The following is a 23,795-nucleotide window of genomic DNA, read 5'->3' as shown; positions in this document are numbered from 1 at the left end:
ACTCGTAAACGGGCTAATAAAAAATATCTAAAGGTATTCTTTTGAATATGGGTTTTAGTGCTCTTCAATAAACCTAAACAGAATTATTCTCTAAAATAATTAGGGAAGCCAATAATTGACCCTTAAAATTTACATGGGATTTCCTATGTCCCGCTCGACGATGCAACACCCGGTATAACCTAATGACAACTATGCATTACAAAATAATCCTTGAAAAAAGTAATTCATTCTAACTAAATGAGTTTAAAGAGCTTTTAAAGATATTTAGTCCAAGAAAATAGGCCTTCAGATACGGTCAGTTTTGGTAAAAACTTGAATTTTTGATATAAGTTACTTTGAAAGATCAAAAAACGAATTGTGAAACATTTTATTTAAATTCACCCCTGAGAAGGGGCGAAATATAAAAATAAAATTATTTGTTGAAATTTCGGAGAAACGGTAAGGACTAGATAAAAAAGCTCAAACAAAAATTGTAGAGCGTCAAATTTTACGAAAAAATGATCTCTATACTTTTTTTTCACAAATCAAAATTAACCGAAATAGAGTGGCTAGAAGCTAGGGGACAGCTTTTATTGAAAAAAAAATATTTTTCACCCCTTCTCGGGGTGAATTTAAAAAAAATCTTAATTGAAATTTATAATTTTCCAAACAAATGGAAAAAAAAAATGTTAAATATATGAATTTTTGAACAACTTATACAGGGTGTCCGGAAATTAATGCAACAAAATTTGGTCATAGATACTTGAAAAAAAATAGGTGACCCTTTTTTTTATTTTTGGCCAGTGGCCCCCCTTTTCGGATTTACGGCCCCCTGAATTTCGCCCCTAAAAAGAGAGTTTTTTTTTTATATCTCATGGCCCTGTTGGACGAAAGTCACTAAATTTGGTACACGTTGTTTTACCATAAAATTACATTTTTTCATGCTATTAACTTTTTTTTATTTTCATCAGTGGCGTCCCTACGGTATTTAAACTAAATATTATTAAAGAAAAAAATGGTACGCGACTGGTTTTTTTTTAATAAAAATTATTTTTAAATCTACATTAAATTTAGAACAAATTTGATCTCTTGACTGTTTTTCGTACGACGCACCGTTTTCGCGTAAAAAAATAAAAACCATTTCCATACATATGACCAAATCGCTAAAATTTTAATGTAAATTTTCATAGCAAAATTTAAAAAACGGCAATTTAGGTTTTTGGACATTTTGGTTCGCACTTAGGTAATAAAAACAAGATTTTGGAAAATAAAAAATTATTTTAAACTTAAGTTTGCCGTTTTAAAAATTTTGCCATTGAAATGTATAGTAAAATTTTAGCGATTTAGTCATGTTTGAAAATGTTTTTTTTACGCGAAAACGGTGCGTCGTACCAAAAAAAAAGTCAAGAGATCAAATTTGTTCCAAATTTAATGTAGATTTTAAAAATAATGTTTATTTAAAAAAAACAGTAGCGTACCATTTTTTTCTTCAATAATATTTAGTTTAAATACTGTAGGGACGCTACTGATGAAAATAAAAAGAAGTTAATAGCATCACAAAATGTCACTTTATGGCAAAACAACGTGTATTACAGTTGAGGGCTGGAACCTTTGGTATTACACAGCAAAATAAAAACACTAAATCACCACAATACACATGATTATCTTTAGATGATTATCTGCTGATTATGCTAACATGGTTAGCGAAACGCGCGTCCAGTGTAATAGTAAGTAAGTGTTTTGGTGTATTGTGGTGATTTAGTGTTTTTATTTTGCCAAACAACGTGTACCGAATTTAGTGATTTTCGTCCAACAGGGCCCTGAGATATTACAAAAAAACTCTGTTTAGTGGCAAAATTCAGGGGGCTGTAAATCGAAAAAGGGGGGCCACTGGCCAAAAATAAGAATCAAATTTTAATCAAAAAAAAGGTCAAATTTTGTTGTATTAATTTCCGGACACCCTGTATATTTTTTTTAAAATTTGTATTATCATCCCGTAGCTTCTATCCACCCTATCTCGGTTAATTTTGATCTGAGCAAAAAAAGTATAGAGATCATTTATATGTAAAATTTGACGCTCCACAACTTTTATTCGAACTTTTTTTTCTAGAGTTCTTATCGTTTCTCCGAAATTTCAAGAAAGTAATTTTATTTATTTATTTCACCCCTTCTCTGGGGTGAATTAAAAAAAATCTTTCACAATTCGTTTTTAGATCTTTCAAAGTAATTTATATCAAAAATTCAAGTTTTTACTAAAACTTCGGATTTAAAGGATTTAAAAGAAATTTTCTTGGACTATATTGTAATGTTCACTATTTGGTGGATGCGCCAGGAAAATAATAATATCCTAACTTCCAAGGAAAGGTAAAACCAAAGCAGCGTTTTATTAAAAAAAAACTAAATAAAATTCAATCATATTGTACCGTATAGTCGAAAAAAACAGCGTCCAGTTGTCTTGAAAATAACAATCGATGACATTTTTGCATCACCGACCTGGACATAATAAATTTTAAAAATACTAAGTTTCCCCCATTTTATTTTACAAGAAAAAAAACTATTTGAATTTTTTTAAGAAACTCCTTAAAATGAAGTTGCAATAAATCTCTGTAGGAGAAAATCATAATAGATTTGTTATATTGCGACATAACTTGTGATTGTTATGTTTGTTTGCTTAGGTCCGCATTATTTTGAATTTTCGCGCCCAATTTAGTATTTTTGTATCTCTCATAACTCAAGAACGAATTCGTATAAATCATTCAAGACGAACAATAATTTTTTCTGTAAAATAAAATGGGGAAAACTTATTCAATGCAACAGACTGTATACTTTCTCATTTTTTTCATCTCAGTTACGGTTTTGGAAAATGTTTCGATTAAATATGACAAAAATTTAAAAAAAATAAAATCAAATTTAATTTTTCACTACTCATTCAAAGCTCTAAAAAAATAATAAATCATACTTGTTACTCACTTGGTGATCCTTTCCCTGTGCCAAACCTCAACGTGTACCCTTTTGGAACAATCGTTGGGATGCGTTACAGGGAACCTGAAGGTGTGATTGAAGGTGGGCTTCGAAGACTCGCTTTGGACTGGTGTCCTTTGCAAGAGACCGTTCTTTTTTCTTCTGGTACCTGAGACACCGTCGGAGATTGCAACCTGGTAATAAAGAAAATGCATGCAGTGCAGAATACTAGATAATGACGTAAAGACTGTTCAGCCATCGTGCACCGTTACGTCATCATTATTTGTCAAATATGAGTTTTAGGGTGCGTCTGAGATCAGTTCATATTGTTTAGAAAATTTTAAGTACGTTTCTATATTATTGATTGAGCGAGTTTTTTTTTTGGCATTTAATTAATTAATTCCAATTCTTTGGAATTGAATTCCAATCGTTTGGACTGTTGAAATTCCTGTTTCTAAAGAATCAGCAACTCGCTATATTATTTAAAAATCTTATAAATTTATATTTTACATAGGAGTATTACACCTTTGTATTGTACTTACTTCATATACGACGTCCACGGGCAAGAGTGTTCTACCAGCTCCTCTTCTTCGAAAAAAATAATTTATGACAATGACAATTACTAAAAAGAATATGCAGTAATTTACAAAATGCCGTAATGACGTTGTCAATCTCTTTCAGCTGGTTGGCAAGTGATTGAGAATTGAGACAGTTCGACAATATATGACGTGACGTTGAACGATGAACGTTGAACATTCTATAGATACAGGATGAACTGTGACCCGAAAAACCTTTTTATAAAATATACAGACAATAATAGCACTTCTTTTATAAGTACACAGTGTTTTGTTCATTAGGAAATAAAATAAATAGAAAAACCTTATAAAAGTTTTTAAAGCATTGTGGCGATAGCCGAATACTTTTTAGCTTTTGAGTTCGGTATGTAAAAAAGAGGACTTTTTTAATACATGAGAGAAAAGAGGACAGTAAAACCAAAAAGAGGACGCGCACTTGTCAATTTTTTTCAGAAAATATGATTCGTCATTGGTAAAAAACCGAATAGAAATATAATAACGCACTTGTCCATCAGATGTCATTTTTAGTCGGCGTACCGGTATCGTTTTTCCTGCTGCTACTTTGAGCGTGCAAGCAACTGAATAGTTGGCGTTGTTCATTGACATTCCTCCGCACATGTCCGCTCCTGTCCGCCGGTTCGGCTTAATTCGACGTGACATCGTATCTTTTCATGTCATCGGTACGACAACGCTGGAAATGTGGATGTGCCCCGTTTCGTATTCGCTGCCAACAACATTTCTAAGGATTTTCGCTGTTTTGAAGGGGGCGGACGGAGTAGGCGTGGACCGACTTTGATCACGTCAAACTCACCGATTTGTAAGTATATGTTTTTTAAAGTTTGTTAGTAAAAAAACATCCACGTTCTATTTTTGATCTTTTTGAACAGATTACGAGAAAAACAAATAAAGTTACGTCCAGACCTGACGAGACGAGAGCGAGGCAAGAGAAAGACGAGAGCGAGACATAAAATTCTATTCTATCCATTTTTTGAGGCAAACCCGCCACGAGACAAGCGAGTTGGATCGTAGTAAAAGGAACCCAAACACATATTAAATTGTAACTGAATATAACAAAAACGATGGCCAAATAATAACGCATACAGTAATAAATTTTTGTATCTTTAACATGGTATTTCGTTCGTCGTATTTTATTCATCGTCAGTTTTTTCCCTTTTGGTTGTTTTACCCTTTCCTTCATTTCTTTCGAGAGACGTCTTTTAAAAAATACGTTTTTTAACGTTTTTCAGAACAAAATTAAATTGAAAAGTTAAAGGGATGGTTAAGAAGCACATTTTAAAATTACTGTAGGGTATACAGGATACTTCAAAAAAATGTTGCGGATATAACATATATTTTTTAATGGGAATACCCTATTTTTATTTTATTATTAGATTCTACGTACTAAATACTTGTAATAATTCAATTTGTTTAAAGAAATGTTATATTTCGGTACGGTAAAAATTATCAGTGACGCAAAATTTGTAAATCATATGAGAAAAAATGATAATACATACGATGTACCATTAAAGAAATTGAGATTATTTAATTTTAAATAGTAGAAATTCATAAACCAGAGAATATCTCGCAGTCGAGCGAGCCAACCAAAAACACGTCCAGACTGTGCCGCGAGTTTTCTTTGATCGGTTATCTCGCAAGACACGTCCACACTTCCGAATTTGGAATGTCTCGCGCTCGTCTCGCTCTCGTCTCGTCAGTCTGGACGCACCTTTTTAAGTAAGCAACTGTGGTGTTGTCAAAAGTCCAATTGTATGTTTAAAACCAAATATTAGTATATATGATATTTTTGTTATTTCTGAGACGTGTTATTATGTTTTACAGAAACAAATAATTTTTATGTCAATAGATAAAAATCTTATAAATAAAAAAAGTGTGGCAAAAAGATCCTTATTATTTATAGAGATACTCTAATCATTGTATGTATAATAATCGTATACGATCTTCGTTAATAAACATTTTTTTTCATCTTTAATAAACATAAATAAGTAGCTACCTAGATTTTTTTTTTGCATCCAGCCTGTATATCTTGGATTCCTTCGTTTTGTAAAAGCTTGTCTATTAATATTGTATCTCTAAATTTATACCTAAATACGTTATCATAATAAGTTTTTATCAAGTTTCTGATTGTATTAATATCCTTGTTTATAATATTATGCAATAAATTATAAATTGTTATGAATCATTTTATAACTTTCTAAAAAAAATATTTATAAAAATTCTATTACAAAAAACTTTTGTATATTATTTTTAAATCTATAAATCTCATCCTTAAAAAAACAAAATTTACTCACCTTAATATAAGCATTAATGGATTCCCTTTCTGGTTTGTATAAATCTGAGCACCTTATTACTGAAATAACGTAAAAAAGTGTTAATAATATTCTTTAAACGTCATGTTTCTTTTAAGAGGTTTCTTTCAAATTGAAGCCTCTAAAGCTTTATTCATTACCTCAAAATTAGTGGAATAAATTAGTGGTCACAATTATAATTAAACTTATAAGCTTACGATCATTCACAATGTCTAAAAAATACAATTCTAATTAATAGTATATCCTAGCAACAGCATTTCTAACCACAATATCTCCTTGACGGATGATAATTAAAGGCCAAAATTACATACCCGCTAATTTTGAAGTAGGTATAATAATTAGCGATAAAAGTTAAAAGTTCTTCTGCTTTGAAATTCTAACATTGAAATTAGAGAAACAAACTTCTACGCTCATTGAAACCACTAATTTATTCCCGAGTTTATTCCACTAATTTCCAAATTCTGAATGAAGCTTAACAGAAATTATTAATTTAATAAGAAAAATTACAGAGTTTTAATTTTAAAATTACAATTTTTAAAGTAATGAGTTTGACTTAGCGAACTAAAAATTTAAATGTGATCTGTCCAACGCAACGGCTGGATCAATGACAGTGACGGTGGTGTCTATAATTTTAATTTACAAACAAGTTTCTGTCATTTTAAGATGATTTCTGTCGAAATCTTCCTTATGTCGTTGGACAGACTAACTGCGTCTTTATACACTTACCATTAACGTAAAGAACGCTATCCGAGACGAATATCCTCAAGTCCAGACTACCCCTAACATCCACCACGCTATGCTTAAAAGTACTATCAGCAAAACTAGACGAATTACTAGTATCCGAATCGAACACTAAACACTTTTTAATAGTCCTGTTTTCTTCCGTAGGCGTCTCAACAAACGGAGTCCTCAGAATCTCTTTATTTTCCAAGTAACATCCTCTAAGAGGCGTATTCTCAAACGGACCACAAGCATAATTAAATGAATCTTCTTCTTGAGGTGACAAATATCGTTTTTGCGTAGACCAAAACGGAGATATAGTCTCAGACTCGATAGAGCTGTTCATTTTGAGCATTCTTTTTCGGAAATGATCAACTTTTTTTCTTCGTATACCTTTCTGTCTTTTTAACGTATGTTCGTTGTCAATTCGAGCTTTCTTTGACAGATCGTCGATATCTCCTGAAACAGATAGTCTTTTTCTAGAGCTTTCTTCATCCACGCATCTTTCATTAAAGGTTTCGTTTATTTGAATAATAGTCTTTTCTAAGGGTACATTATTGTTATTATTGTTACACTTGCACTGAAAATTATTATCTAACTGATGAGAATTATCGTTAGTGCTGCTTTTAAAACCTGAATCCGACGAGGCTTCAGAATGTAACTCTATATTATGTCTCTCTTGATGAGTATTAATAATATTCTCCTCTCTAGTTTCATTAAGGTTATTTTCCTTTTCTAAATCATTACCCACGTTAACTATTACGCTAGTATTAAGAGATACATTTTCTTCTTTGCTAGTAGTATCCAAAAGAGCTTCAACTAACTTATCTAAAGACATATCGTTGATAAAAGAAGAATTGTTAACTTCGTTTTCTATACTGACTCTACTGAAGCCAAGATCAAGAAATTTTCTCACTAGAGGAGTCACTGTGAACGTATTTTCCTTTTCTAGTTTCGGTTTTTTGTTAGGAGGAGGATCCTCGGTTTTATTTGTTGTAGTTTTCTTACAACTACACAGTTCCTCAGCTAAAATAGACTCAATATGCGAATCTACAGCTTCGAAAGGTTTAAAATAGTTACTGGTATCACTGGTTCGGGGTTTGACATGATTATCCAGACACTGCTTTTTCTTTTTAAGAATTTTTGGACTCTTTTTCTCCGATTTTACTGTAACAGATCGCTTGCAAGTCGAGTCGTTTGGGGTTAAATTGCTGACATCTCTAAACGGACTGTTTTCGAAAGCTAGGATATTTTCACCGGAGGTGTTTTTGATGGGTGTGGAGTGAAAAGGGTTTTCTTTTTCGTCATCCAGAGCGTCCATACTACATCTTTTGTGGCCGGTTGATCTTCTGGAAGTGCTGGAACGTCTTCGTTTGGTTTTCTGTCTGGGAGTTTGTGGGAGTGTTTCGGTGGATGGTATTTTGGTGGGAATCGGCTCGATGTTGTTGTAAGGTTCTTTGCGAGGGAGGACGGTCCACTTCAGCATTGTGTCAAATCTGCAAAAAAAAACACCAAATTAGTGAAAAATTCCAGATTTAATTTAAAACTAATTTATAAGCTGCATTAATCTAACTTTTAGCAATTTTAAAACAATTTTAGGTATTCGAATACTGTCATGGAAGACACCAGATCCTCTTCTAGAGTTTCAGAATATTGATTGAACTGGAATTTAAAATTTCCCGCTGAGGATTCAGGTGGTAGCTCTGCTGTAAAAAATGTCAAGTTGCCACATTTATTTATTTATTTCCTGACAATGACACTCGTTTTGACACTTTAATTTTGTATTACGAGTTTGTGATTTAAATGAATTGTGTTGTGATACTTTAAGCTTACATTTTTTTACTAGCAGACCTTGCAGTCGTACATTGTTCTTTTCAGAACCTCTTTTAGAGCAAAGTGTACAAGACAGCTTAATAAGCGCTACAAAAACCTCATCGCAACCTTATTAGAATATTTTGAACGGAAAAGCGGTAGTAATGGCCCTTTATATCCCTTAAGTGCTGTTAAGGAGGTGAGTTTTGTTAATGTAAATAATAACTGTTCATATATTTATAATTAATTTATTTTTGTTTCCTAAAATATTTTGATTAAAAGAAAATATGTAAAAGTGGGCAACGCTGTACCGGAGAAGCTTAACGCGTAACTAAAAGTTTAATTGATTTGAACGAGGAATTTTTGATACAGGGTGTCCCACTTAAGATGGATACAAGCCAATATCTTGATTGTTTGTTGAGCGATCTTTTTCATTTTTGGCAAGAGGCTGTATGGCTATAAGACGTACATTTTGCCCAGGGTAAAAAATGCGATACCTCACAGACGTACGTTTTAATGTGGTTTGATAATTTTCGAGTCCAGAGTAAACTACCCTTAGGACAGTATTTATTTCAAATCTGATAAATTATATTGAATCCTCCTTACCTAAGATACTTAAGTTCTAATTTTGATAAATATTGATACAGGGTGTGTCATTAAAATAAGACATTTTTATTTTTATTGTTATTTTTTTAAGTACTTACGACGCCACTGGATAAACAACTGGTTTATTATCAATAACCAATTATTACCAATTATCAATTAATAATCTTTTTTTTATGGTGGTTTGGTCGAAGATGTTGACTTTTAGTTCGTTATAGTTTTATAAATCTTTGTTTAGAGCATATTTTTCAAAGTTAATAGTGATTGTTTTAAATATTTAACTATTTGGATTTTTTAAAATATTCCTTAATAAAACGAATAAAAGTCATATTTCAGGTTCCATTGAAAACTGGGTTTTTAAATTATTTTGTAACTCATTTTATTCATTTGTATTAGCAAACTTAAAAAAAACAATTTTTTAAAGTAAACAAAATAAATTGAAAATATTTAGTTTTTTTGTATCGTATCTTAATTATTATGGAAGCTATCTGAAAACTTAAATCGATTATTAATTGATAATTGGTTATTGATAATAAACCTGTTGTTTATCCAGTGGCGTCGTAAGTACTTAAAAAAATAATAAGAAAAATAAAAATGTCTTATTTTAATGACGCACCCTGTATCAATATTTATCAAAATTAGAACTTAAGTATCTTAGGTAAGGAGGATTCAATAAAATTTATCAGATTTGAAATAAATACTGTCCTAAGGGTAGTTTACTCTTGACTCGAAAAATATCAAACCCCATTAAAACGTACGTCTATGAGATATCGCCTTTCTTACCTTGGGCAAAATGTACGTCTTATAACCATACAGCCTCCTGCCAAAAATGAAAAAGATCGCTCAACAAACAACCAAGATATATTGGCTTGTATCCATCTTAAGTGGGACACCCTGTATGATCTTCGTTAATATTTTTTTTAATAAGTGGCAACCCTGCCTTTTTCTGTTTACATTTGGTTTGTCTATCTTGGATACCTTCGTTTTCTATAGTAAATTTTGTCTGTTTGTATTAATTATAAGTATATGGTTCGTACTGAAATTAGACACGATCCATAAAGATATTCAAATTAGTAGGTAATTAAAAGAGACAAAAAGATAAAAAAGTAATTAAAATTCATAAAAAGTACTGGTAAAGCTGTGGGGGCTTTTTGCGCACCCCAAAAAATGATAAAGCCCCGTCATTTGTATTCAGTACCGATATCATATCGGTTCAATTTATCAGGAACCTTACCCCATTGCTCACTTGGCGTGACACTAGCGGAAAGCTGTCCCCTCTGGTCAACAGTTTCAGAGTTCAACGGTGTCGTGGTCACCAGAAATTTGTCGAATTAAACTGAATTTAATTGACCTCAAAATACTTGTTTTTATTAAGCGGGTGTCAGATTTTGGAAGAAAAATTTAAAGGAAAAGAAATCCGGAAAAAATAGAAAATAAAAAATTATCAAAAAGGAAATTTAACTTAGTATAACGTAAATAATATGAATGTACGATTTTAAAGCTGTATTTTTACATTCATTTATGCGAATTTGTTGTTCAGTGTTTATTGGTTTAATCATCATTCACCATTTTTTATTGACAAAACCATTAAACGAAATACAAACTCCAAATCATAGACAGAATACACACAATGATAACAATACACAATACCGGGTGCGTCTCAAAAGTCGCTCACCCCTATAACTTATTTATTTATTCAGATAAAAAAAAACGAGGTTTGGTATGTTAGTATATGACATAAATTAGGATTGATTGACATATTCATTTGTTTTCTGTCACTTCCTGTTTCGCCGGAAATGACTACAACTTTTGATTTTTAAATGGCGCCCCCGTTATTTTTTACTTCATTCGATAGAAAATGACATTCTGAATAGAATGGCATATCATATGTCAACTTTTGACATTTTTGTATAAAACAAAATTTAATTTTAAATTTCGAGCCCAAAGGTATCGTCGAGTCTCGTCTGGGAATGCCTAGGTGAACTGGAAGCTCTGGCTCGACGGAACAGAATTAAATTATTCTGGGTGCCGGGCCACAGCGGCATCCAAGGCAACGAAAAAGCCGATGAGCTAGCTAGGCAAGGATCATCGGCATCTTATCTTGGTCCAGAGCCAGTACTGGGAATACCCAAATGTATGGCCCGTAGTGCATTAAAACTCTGGATCAGGGAAAAGCAGAATGTCCACTGGAGAAACAGACAGGGGCACAGGCACAGCAGCCTTGGATAAAAGCCTTTTTATCCAAGGACCTAGCTCCAAAACCGCAAAAGAACTGCTAATGCTTAGCAGGAATAAATTGCGGATTACAACAGGCCTCTTGACAGGACATATGGCTGTCAAGTGTTACCTGAACCAGCTCAATCTGTATCAAGGAAGTCTTTGCTGCAGACTCTGCGATAAAGATCCTGAAACAGCGGAGCACATAATATGTCACTGCGAGACTCTGGATCGCAAGCGACACTTTTTATTTGGGAAAGCTAGGCTAGAACCGGAGGAACTATGCTCCCATCCTATCAAGGACCTGCATAAGTTAGTGCAGGGCACAGGGATAGGAGAATGGGTGCAGATATAGAAAGGGGACAAACACAATAGACCTCACAGGTCGCAGTGTTTCCGGCAGAGGACGGCCCCTTATTGTGGAAAAAAAAAATTTAAATTTCAATCGAGAGTGCCATGGCTGTGTTAAAAACACTATTTTATAATCAAGGAGCCTTGGAAAAATAGATTTGATCGTCTAATGTTAGTCGTGTCTTGTCCTGGCTGGTTAAAAGATGCCCAAATCGTATTTTTAATCACATCTCAATTTTGGAACGAGGGTGGCTCAAATGGAACGAGGGTGGCTGATTAGCATGTTTGGAAAAAGCATTTTTTTACGAATAATTTGATACCATACACTTGGTATTTCGAGTCAAATTATCGTTATGAACCGCATGTTATAATTTCAAATAAACCATATGCGAAAATGTCAAAGTTGACATATGATATGTCATTGTATTCAGAGTATCATTTTCTATCGAATAAAGCAACAAAAAACCGAGGGTGCCATTTAAAAATTAAAAGTTGTAGTCATTTCCGGCGAAACAGGAAGTGACAGAAAACTATTGAATACGTCAATCAATTCTAATTTATGGCATATATTAACATACCAAATCTCAATTTTTTATCTGAGAAAATAAAAAAGTTATGGGGGTGTGACCCTTTCGAGACGCACCCGGTTTATACAACTTACAATTCCATACATACGAGGCGTTTCGGAAAAAAATAAGAAGGATAGGAAAACAATATAACATACGATCATCTTCCAAACACAAAATACACTTAGATCCATTTTAACAGGATTTTAACACACACTAAACCAATGAACGCTGGACAACAAAATGTAATATACAAAATACCATGTGAATGTGATAAAATTTTATATTGGTGAAACATCTAGACCTCTAAATATTCGAACTAGAATCAGAAAAGGCGACTTTCACAAATCTAAGATTTGTTAGCATTCATGGGACACAGGGTACAGAATAGATTTTAGATATAATGTCATTTTAACAGAACGTCAACGATTTTTGTAGACGTATCTGTTTTAAAAAAACTAAAATGTTCTGTTATTAACTAAAGTTTTGTTTAAAAATTAAAAAAGAACATGTTTTTTTTCAACCCTGGAAGAAACCCTATATTATTCCTTCATACTAATTCCTTCCTTCGTTTGCTTGCTTTTCACCTTTACCTCTAGAGTACATGCAATTACAGCATTTCAAACGGCATAATTATAGTCGTACCCTGTTTGCCTCAGACCATACAATACCGCCCCATTCGCATTCTTTGAAACTACTTCAAAATTAAATTGCAAATAAGGTTTTAAGTTAAGAAGAATCAACAAAGCTACGTTAATTACTCATTATTTGTATTCAATAAGGAACTTATAATGATTTGTGGGGTCGGAAATATGTTTTATTGATGTATTTTGTGGCGGAAAATATTGGCACGTTGCCAAGTGGGTCCTTTGCAGATGGGATGAATATGAAATAGCTAATAAAAGTGTAATTATAGTGGTAGAAGGGTTTAATAATTTTGTATGAATGTTAATTTTGTTATGCAAACAATATAATGTAAATTTATGTAAATTAAAATAAACATTATTTATTATTACAGAAATAATTGATATGTTGCAATGAGAATTGAAAATCCAGTAAATGTGAATAGTCTCAAAGAAATTATAACAATTAAGCATTGGGATATTGAATGTCGTATTTTACAGATTTTTTTTTGTGTTTCCCCATTTTTCTCACAGAATCTGCATTCGCCGTTGTTTCTTAGTTTCAATCTACTGAGTTGTTCATTGAAGAGACAGTGTCCTGTTAAAAACCCCGTGACAATCCGAAGATTATTCTTGGTTGGTTGGTTGAAGTGGCGAATGCGACCGCTTGCCGAACTCCAATTAGCAGAATTGCCGTTTTGATATCACTCACTCAGAGACCCTATCCCTAGGGATGGAAAGTTGGAGTGTTAACTTTTATAACCATTCGGTGGCATTAATGTAACGGGTGACTTCCGTTATGCTCTTCCCGACAACATCTTCAACATTTACAAAGCTGTAACCACCGATGAAACGGTTGCGGGTTCTATACAAAGCCGGACAGCGGCACAGAAAATGCAGAACCTTCCTTCGGGTCCTTGCAGCTTCGGCAAACTTCGTTAAAAAGACTGCCCATTCTCGCCGCATGTTAGCCAATTGGCCAGAGTTACGAATATACCGCCGTAAGCCTGGCGATATCCTTACGCGATTTAGTTATGAGCTCTCCCGATTTCTTATGGTCGTATTTTGGACCAAGTTTTCCTGGCTGTCCTGCCTCCTGTCCTGGCTGTCCCTGGAATTTTCCATCCACTATTCTTCATAGACAGAAAATGGTGGTAAATGTCTTTTTTATGGTTTTGAGGGGAGTAAAAACTTCCTCTGATGCATCTAGCGCAAGGCACGATCCTCGCCTTGCAAGTACATCAGCGCATTCGTTCCCGTCGATGTTCCTGTGGCCTGGAACCCAAAGCAAGGTTATATCATACCATGCCATGTAGAGTAACTTGTCGCACGTTTTTTTTTGAGTATTTTGGAGGATATGGTAGATGAGTTCGGCGCCGACATGGCTATCAGTTATTATTATAGGAAAACTGCAATAATCACTTGCATGGACGGAAGTCCATATAAGGTGTCTCCTCGCTCAACCATTCGCAGGCCTTCCAAATGGCAAGTATCTCTGCCTGGAAAACACGTGTTCTATCCGGAAGCCGGTAAGACCTTGCGATGTCATAAGCCTTCGAGAACACCCCCGAACCTACACCTGAATCCGCCAGTAAATAGCGCAATATCAAATTCCTTCAGTAGTTGTGTCTCCCACTCCTTTCTGGTTGGAATTCTGATTAGAAATTTCTGGCCAAGCTCCAACCTAGGTGTCAGATAGTCTGATGGGCTAGCAATAATATCATTAAGATTATTTTTACATAAATCAAAGAAAATCTTTCATTTTTCTCGGTTCTGAGAAATTTCTTCGGGTGTCTTAGACCGTTGGAAGCTTCCCATTCCAGGTTACGGATGGAGTCTTCCAGGTTCTTGAGTTCCGCTTTAAGTTGGGAAGAACTTGTTTTACCTTCAAAACGCGTTTTGTCCATAGCTAACCCAAACAAAAAGGCTTTTGTCCACCTTGGACAATCAAAATGCGTTTAAGTTTTGTTTTTTTTTCCTTAATTCACCAAAAAAATATAAAAGCAAATAAAACTTTCTGTTTCTTAAATTAAACGGGGCATTTTTATCCAATTTTTAGTACGTGTTATACATATTCAACTTTTGTCAGATTTGTGTAGTAAACTTTTGCGATTTGTGAAATTTTTAGATTTTGGACAAAATGCCTTCTGAAATTCCACACTTCAAATGACTTTCGCAGGTTTAAAACCAGGAATTAAACAATCTTTTTTTAATTACCGACGTTTCGACGTGTATTTTCGTCTTTATCAAGGTTATTTTCAGCTAAAAGGTTCTTTTGTCAGAAGTAATCAGCAGAGATAAATTATTTGATTACTTTCATAATTTCACCTTAACTAAAGAACGCCATTTCATCTTAACTAAAATTAAGATCACATAATTAATTCCATTACACACAAATCATATTTAAATAATTTTTATCATACGCTATTTAACCAAACTGTCTGTCTCTCTAGGGTGCCGTCTATATCGTGCAAATCTCTGCTCATAAATTAGCGCATTTAAATCAACTCTCCCCTTTTTTCTCTAACCTTAATTTCACGCTGTTTTATTAACCGATATCTTGGAGGCTTAAGGCACCTCTTGCCGGTATGGATTGTCGTTTAGACAGAAAGGCACGAGACTGTCAAATAAAATAGGGACTAATAAAACACTGTAATCTGATTTTATTGGCATACGCAGCGTTTATTTAATCTCTTCATCGCAAATCGGATTATTTTATTGATCTAAATGAATTGGACTAGTTTTATATAAAAATATTTAGGTATTAAAACCACTGAAATAGAATAACTTATAAATAGTAGGCTCCTTAATGTTCTTTTTCATCATTGGAGAAATGTCTTTAAATGTTCAGAAAATATTATATCAATGTCAAATTGCCATCCTATCCGATAGTCTGAAGGTGGAACTGAAGAATCTGGAAGACTCCATCCGTAACTTGGAATGGGTGTCCTCCAACGGTCTAAGACACTCGAAAAAGTTCTTCAGAACTTACGACCGGGAAAAACCAAAGGTTTTCCTTGATTTAAGTAAGAACAATCTTCGGATTGTCACGGGGTTTCTAACAGGACACTGTCTCCTCAACGAACACTTCAGTAGACTGAAGCTGAGAAACAACGACGAATGCAGATTCTGTATGGAAAATGGGGAAACACCAGAACACCTTATCACTGAGTGCGCCGAGACGACGACCATTCGTGCCATGAACTTTGGTACGGCTGATGTAGAGGATGGAGAGCTGGCCTCTGAGGAGCCGTCTCAGATACTGGCTTTTGTTAAAGCCCTGAGACTGTATGATGAGTTATAACTCGTTATAACTCAAGAAAAGGGAACACACAATAGATCTGTAAGGTCGCGGTGATTAACTCCCCTCCTAACCATTCTACATTCTATATCAATGTCACTGATTTTGGTTCAGAATCAAAATACCCAGAATTTTCCTTAAATAGTTTCAAAATAAAGAAGAATTTTAAATTAAATTATCAGTGACACAAAAAAGCAATGGGTCAGTTCCCTGCTTTCAGTATATTTTTTCTGTGTTTATCAACTAGGTGGCCCTGTGCCAGATTTAAAGAGGGTGTGTTCCTTATAACCGCAACTAAATCAGTGGAATGGAGTGAATCTATCTGTTAATACATCACACCAATCAACTGTCAAGTAGGCTTACCGCACTGACCACAAGCCATTCGAAACTGAAACCGATAAAAATTATTCTAGAGATGGATGGGAGATGATATTCTAGAGATGGAAAAAATTATTGCCTTCCAAAAAATTAATTACTTTTTTGGAAAGGCAGTTTCAGAAATGCCTGTGAATGATTTGATTGAACTACGAGAGTAGCAGTAATATTTAAAATTATTGTCGATAAACCATACTTTTTTTTGATACTGGTATTTATAGCCAATTATTACCTATTCATAACTTATAATATGTACAGGGTGGACCAAATTCGACGCTTTTAAATGGAAACATCCTTTTCTATAGGAGATAGACAAAAACTAATATCGGTGTCTGTAGCTTAATTTTTGTCAAAAACATGATGGTGAAAACCGCATATGGATATCTGTTACCGTTTCGGAGTTACGGGGTGTTTTTCAAAAATATGCATTTTTAACAAATCACTGTAACTTTTTTGCTATGGAAAATTTTGTATTTTTATGAAAACATTTCCAAAGCACCTTTTTACGTAGAATTTAATGGTTTAAGTATAATTTTTTTTAAATTAAAAATTTAAGAATTATCAACAGAAAATTTTATTTTTGGGACACCCTGTATATTTTTAATTTATTGAAAAGGATTTAAAATTACCTTTCCAAAAATATAACACACTTGATATTTTGCTCCATTTCTCTTCGAGATATAGAGTATATAAAATTCGCCCGCTTTAAATAAGTAGGCTTTGAACGGCACCGGCTGTAATGCAAAAAAATTCTAGCTGTGAGCATCAATTAAAACGAAAATAATATTTGCTATGAGAGATGCAGAATTTTATAACAATTTAAAATATATTTAACAACAGATTTAAACTATATCTAATAACAATAAAAATAAATAGCAAACCAAGACATGAGATTTTGCTACAGGTGTTCGACATATCGACCTTATATCTGTTATGGACAGACGGGGCAGTTTTTGAACATTTCTCGCGGAATTCATTAACTCAGTACGGGTGAAAGATACCCTTTCATAACTGCTAAGTATTTTTAATTCTTGTCTAGATTATACGGAAGAATAAGGAACCTTTATTCGCAAATATATCCATAGGATTAGATCCATGGGCTCTAAGTCAGGCGGCCTCGACGGCCAACGGCTGGGATCTTGGTTAGCTATCCAATTATTCTTGAAATTGGCTGCAAAAATTTGCTAATAACTTCAGCGTTCAGAGGCGGTGCGTCGTCTTGCTGGAAAAATATGTTTTCGAGTTCCATTAAGGACATATCATCAATAAGGGGTCCAAAGCCTACTAATTTAAAGTGGCGAACTTTTAAAAATTCTGTATTTCGAAGGGGATTATAACAAAATATCAAGTGTGCTATATTTTTGGAAAGGTAATTTTAAATTCTTTTCAGTTAATTAAAAATATAGAGGGTGTGCCCAAAAAAAAATCAATTTTTCTGTTGATAACTCTTAAATTATTAATGTTAAAAAAATTATACTTAAACCATTAAATTCTACGTAAAAAGGTGCTTTGGAAATGTTTTCATAGAAATACAAAATTTTTCATAACAAAAAAGTTACAGCGATTTGTTAAAAATGCACATTTTTGAAAAACACCCCGTAACTCCGAAACGGTAACAGATATTGATATGCGGTTTTCACCATCATATTTTTGATGAAAATTGAGCTCCAGACACCGATATTACTTTTCGTCTATCTCCTATAGAAAAGGGTCTTTCCATTTAAAAGCGTCGAATTTGACCCACCCTGTACTCTATTATGGAAAATAGAATTTTAGTAGCAAAAAAAAGACATTCTAAACAGGAGTTTAGAAACTTAAGGGTTGCCTTTGTTTCTGACCCTTAATAAAACAAATCATCAAAAAATTATTTTTATATTTTTTTATAGTCAACCTAATATTTAATCGATTACTATATGTTAAATTCTAGTAATATATTTTGTATATTTTTGAGAACATTGATAAACCGTTGATAGTCCTAGCTTTAATTTTCATTTATTAAAATTAGTGTATCTATAAGGATAAAACCTTAGTATCTATAAGGAGGTACCCTTTCAGGGTGTTACGGAATTTTACACTATCGCCTGCTTTGGCATTAAAATGTGTGTAAGAGTACCAAATTTCAAGAAAAACGGTTTACCAATGTTCTCAAAAAAAAACAAAATATTTTATTTTTATTTAACCTTTCGCGAGGGCTGTAACTTCTTCGGGAAGCATTTTAGGGCATATATTCATAGGAACTGTTTGTTTTATTTTTATCTGTAGAATTACCCACCAAAGTTAGATACACTATTTTGAACACCCTGTATAATTTTTTTATAGTCAACCTGTATAATATTTAATCGATTACTATATAAAGCTCAACTAAAAAAAGACAGACAATATAAATTCCAAAATGCCTTAACCTAACAATGTTACTACTACATAAGTAAATATTGCCAAAAACCATAAATATATCCCTTTTTATTAAAAACTACTTAAAAAGTATTTTAGATAAAAAAATAACAGACAAGGATTCCCATTTTATATAAATTTGTCACCCCTCATATATTCTATACATAAAGTGCAAAAAACGCAACCCCTATATTATGATTTTAACAGAAATAAAAAGAATATGAAAGGGATTTTCCAACCATATATAATTTCTAAAAATCGTCGTCAAGTGATTTATGGAAACTTTTTCTATAGGCTTTATTCTGTTTTTTAAGTTTAAAAAACGAAGTTTCATATAAATTATATTTTTGTTTATACACCATGACTGATATGACACTCCTGAAATTACAAAACACTATGAAGATCGTGGATAGACACACAAGGATCGAAGGATCGAAAACCAATTAAATTATTACTTTAAATCTTCAAATATGCGGTGTTGTCAAATTCAAATTTTGGATTTTGAAAGCCGAAAACTGATTTAAAGATTTATTGATTTTTATCTATTGATTTATTTATTTCTCTATCTGTGTCCAATCTCCATAACAACATTACCAGAATCATATTATTTTTCAAATTTGAATTATGGTATTATGGATTATTGATAAAGATAACAGAATCTAAAGTAAATTATATATATATCAATAGATCAAAATCTATAAATATCTTTTTTTTCAAACGTCACAAAAGTATTAATTTTTGCGACGTGATTGACAATATAAAAAGTCATTTTAACGTCTAGGCCTTGGTCTAGGCTTAAAAGTAAAGCACTTTTACGTCAAAGCACTTTTAGTGTCAAATTCAACGAGCATCAGTCTATTCACTATAGTTTCTCGATATACAGGGTGCTACAAATTCGAGGTACGAGCATTGGTATTTCGGTAACCGTAATAGATACGGACATGGTTAAATTGGGGCAAAGTTGCGCTTTGGTTTGGTGTTCATTAAGATGCCACCAAAAGAGTTTTAAAAATTTCTAGGATTGCTGAATTTTTTGGAAAAAATGGATTTTTTTGAGAATCAATTTTATTTTTTCCTATCGTTAGTTTTTAGAAAATCAAAAACCTCATTGTACATTCTTATAGTAACTTTATTAGGGCTATCTGACAGTATTTTTAGATTTTCAAATTAGCTGATAATTTGTGAGATACAGAGGCCAACTTAATTTTTTTAAATACGGACCTGCATTTTTTATTTCAGGTTTTGAAAGAACTCGGTCTCTTGAATATAATGATATGCCACACTTTATATTTTTTTTTTGTTTTGGATACCTTAACAGCAACAAAACTATTTAATTATTATTTAAAATAATTTCAAGTCCGACTCTGGTTTCTCAAATTATTTAATCTGATTATATTCATCGCAACAATATTGATCAGCGCTAACTAACATTGAATAAGGAAAATCGGAAGAATTAAATTGGAATTCCAATTGAAAGATTTAAAAAAATAATATCCAGGTCATAAATTTAAAAATATTATTTTTAATTTTTTTATTGTGAATTTGAATTCTCAGTGTGCGATCTAATAATATGCATAATATTAATCATAGTTATTATAAATAAATCAACCTCTACAAACTAGTTGTTAATGTTCTACATGTTCGAAATGGTTACCACCCTCCCTATTGGACCAATTTTATTTTTCGCTCAATTTTATTTATAGAATGCATTATGTCCTCTTTATTGTAAATGTTGAGATGAATTGATTTCACTTTTACATATGATGTCAAATAATGTAGCTCCTTGGCGATAGGTCCAGGAACCTCGTTGGACATTATACTGCTCTACCATTTCCAATACAACTTCCGGGAAAATGATTTGATTGTTTATATTATAATATTATATTAATTTATATTAATTATATATATTTTATATTATTTTATTGCATTTGATTTTCCGTATTCAATGTTTTACCCCACGTCATTGTTAAGTTTGAAAGCTTATCAATATGGTAACGATGAATAGATTAAACAGAGCCAGACTTGAAATTAGTTTAAATAAATTGTGTTCAAATGTGAAAACAAAAAAAAAGTGTGGCATATGATTTGGACTCAGGAGACCGAGTTCTTTTAAAATCTGAAATAAAAAATACAGGTCTATATTTAAAAAAATTAAGTTCGCCTCTGTATCTCAAAAATTATCAGCTAATTTGAAAATCTAAAAATACTATCAAATAGCCCTAATAAAGTGGGAATATGCAATTAGTTTTTTGATTTTCTAAAATGTAACGACAGGAAAAAATAATTTTGGTTTTCAAAAAAATCAGTTTTTCCCAAAAAACTCAGCAATCCTTGAAATTTTTAAACCTTTTTTGATGGCATCTTGGTGAACATCCCAAAGCGCAACTTCGTCCCAGTTTAACCAAGTTCGTATCTATTACGGTTACCGAGATACCAATGCTCGTACCTCGAATTTGTAGCACCCTGTATATACTCGTACAAGCTGTGACTTTTAAGTCAAACGTACAGCCTCGCCACGAAAACTCATTTTTACTCCTAATAAAACAATCTATACTATTACGTAGCATTTTTCTGTATATATTTGGTACACACAGTAAAGTTTGTCTATATTATTTGTCTGAAAGATTCGCCCATATATCCATGAAAGACAATATCTGTTAAAAAAATTTATGTGATTTAATTATCCCACACACTATAATATTTTGCGCTATACGGCAGTTAAATTTCTATAATTGACACGGTGGCCCAACAATAAACTACTCTAGTTCCTCGTAACAATTATGCGGTTAATTGTAGGGATCCTAGAAAAATAGAGCGCAAATCTTTCGCCTAGTCATAGAGCCCGTTACAATAACCCTTGATTATCCCGACCTATACGGTCGCACAACCGAAAATCGTGAGAATATCCATCCTTTGGGCCTATCGTCCCGATTCCTACTTATTTCGGGGTCCCTTTGCACATTATTGTGCTCTGGTTTCTCGAAAAATTAGATCGCGTATTGTCGTGTAGCCCTTAGGAAAGGTCGGGCTTCCACCTGGTGCCCTTCGTGCGTTTTTTTCCTTGCATCGTTTGGTCTCCTTACGGAAGTGAAGGAAAAAGAGAGATGCTGCGTGCATCTGCGCGAAGAATAAGGGAGGGAAAAAACGGCATCGGCACACGACAATCGCGCTCTTTTCGCAACAACTGTCGCTGGGGTCGAAAAGAAATGCAATATGGATGGACCAAAGGAAGCGAAGAAGAAAAATCTTTTGGTATGAATCGTCTAGCAATATTCAAACCGTGAAAGTTATCTCTTGGAAAAACCCTGGGTATTTCTTCACTGAAAGGGAAATCTAACAAATAAAAAGGTTGTAGATTGTATGGAAGGGAGGAAGTTAATCACCGCGACCTTATAGATCTATTTTGAGTTATAACTCATCACACAGTCTCGGAGCTTTAACAAAAGCAAGTATCGGAGATGGTTTTATAAAGGTTAGTTCTCCATCTCCGATACCAGTCTTATCAAACTTTATGGCACGAATGGTTGTCGTTTTAGCGCACTTAGTGATGAGGTGTTGTGGTGTTTCCCCATTTTTGCTATAGAATCTGCATTCGCCATTGTTTCTTAGCTTCAATCTACTGAGCTGTTCATTGAGGAGACAATGTTAAAAATAACATGACAAACCAAAAATTGTTCTTACTTAAATTAAGGAAAATCTTGTGGATTTTTCTATGTCACAGGTCCTGGGTATTTCGTGACTGAAGGAAATAAAAAATGTACTTTTTGTAAAATACCACCGGCTACTTGTCACTGGCTTTTTTAATCGTAAAACAAATAAAGAAAAACTATTTAAAACGTCTATATATAACTAACCAGAGAACACTTTTGTTATTTCGCAGAAACTTCTTTTTAAATCCGTTTGGTGTTCTGAGAAACCTAACATTATGCAGGGTGAGTCTGAAATAAGTGCAAATATTTTCATAGCTGATAGATCTCGATAAAATAAACATATCTTTTCTTTAGCATTTCCAAAATAACCGAGTAATTTCACCTTGAAAATTTTAAAAATCATTTTGTTCTTAAATTTTGAGAACCACTGGATCTTTTCTGGTTTTTAAAATTGCAAAAATAAATTTAAAAAACTTAAAATTTTAAATTTTTTTGGCGAAAAAAAAACTCATAGACGTGTTTCTGGGTCGAAATATACTACCCTTAAAAATATATGCACTTATTTAAGACTCATCCTGTATAAATTTAAACTTCAATTTAACAATTACCTGATGAGGTAAAACTGAAAAGCATAAAATTATACATATTTGGAATCAAAAATATCTACGAGATTGTGACAAGACCTGTAATCATATACGGCTACAAAACCTGTACCAGTAGTAGTGATGATCGAGAAAATCTATATCTGTTGCACACAAGATCGACCAATGCAAAACTTACTCAAGACCAAAACGAAGATCCAGCAAGCAAGATTCTTGCAGTCTATATACTAGTTATTTAAAGATTTTCTTAACTCAAAAGTGCCTCTTGTAAAAATCTATTAAAAAGTGCAATACTTGCAAAAGAGTCTTACAGCAAGACCAAGACCAAGCGAGTCTTGATATTATTAGTCTTACATTTGCTCATCCCAGTAGCATGTTATTGATAAACTAAATTAATTATCGATTTTATTAATATAAATAAAGAAAAAGTGTCTATACCTATTTTAGAATTTAAAATTTACAATAAGTGGGAGGGGGGTTAATCTCTGCGACCTTAGAGATCTATTGTGTTCCCTTTTCTTGAGTTATAACTCATCATACAGTCCCAGGACTTCCTACGGAGACCCGTGTCCCTCACAGTCGAGGAGCTACGACCCAGGCCGGGTAGACGAAACGGTAGATTGTGTCGCTTGTTGGGTTTAGAGGTAGGAGGTAGGCTCCCGACCCTTGGAGGAGGTGGTAGCTTGTATGCCACTTGCGGAGGATGGTCTCACGCAAGTGTCAGCCACCTCTCCTGTAGTTC

At 33.2% G+C, this 23,795-nt stretch overlaps 2 protein-coding genes across 2 annotated transcripts in view; one reads left to right on the top strand and one right to left on the bottom strand.

Annotated features, from left to right (window-relative positions):
- LOC115882842 overlaps positions 1-23,795 on the bottom strand; it is a 142,410-nt gene that overhangs the window by 88,800 nt on the left and 29,815 nt on the right. Inside the window, exons 2-4 of the mRNA XM_030901091.1 lie at positions 6,569-8,058; positions 5,825-5,883; positions 2,950-3,134 (exon numbers count right to left, since the gene is read on the bottom strand). Of these exons, the coding sequence (XP_030756951.1) occupies positions 2,950-3,134; positions 5,825-5,883; positions 6,569-8,048 (1,724 nt within the window). The 5' untranslated portion in view covers positions 8,049-8,058. The remainder of the gene's footprint in view (positions 1-2,949; positions 3,135-5,824; positions 5,884-6,568; positions 8,059-23,795) is intronic.
- The window catches only part of LOC115882697 (retinal homeobox protein Rax-like), a 114,548-nt gene continuing 94,864 nt past the window's right edge, over positions 4,112-23,795 (top strand). Inside the window, exon 1 of the mRNA XM_030900912.1 lies at positions 4,112-4,332. The gene's annotated coding sequence lies outside the window, so the exon portion shown is untranslated. The remainder of the gene's footprint in view (positions 4,333-23,795) is intronic.

Source organism: Sitophilus oryzae, unplaced genomic scaffold (genome assembly GCF_002938485.1).
Source record: "Sitophilus oryzae breed Bouriz unplaced genomic scaffold, Soryzae_2.0 scaffold_179_pilon_pilon, whole genome shotgun sequence".
In the NCBI taxonomy this organism is placed as follows: domain Eukaryota; kingdom Metazoa; phylum Arthropoda; class Insecta; order Coleoptera; family Curculionidae; genus Sitophilus; species Sitophilus oryzae.
Note: the sequence above shows the minus strand (reverse complement) of the source record. Positions and strands in the feature narration are given on the sequence as shown.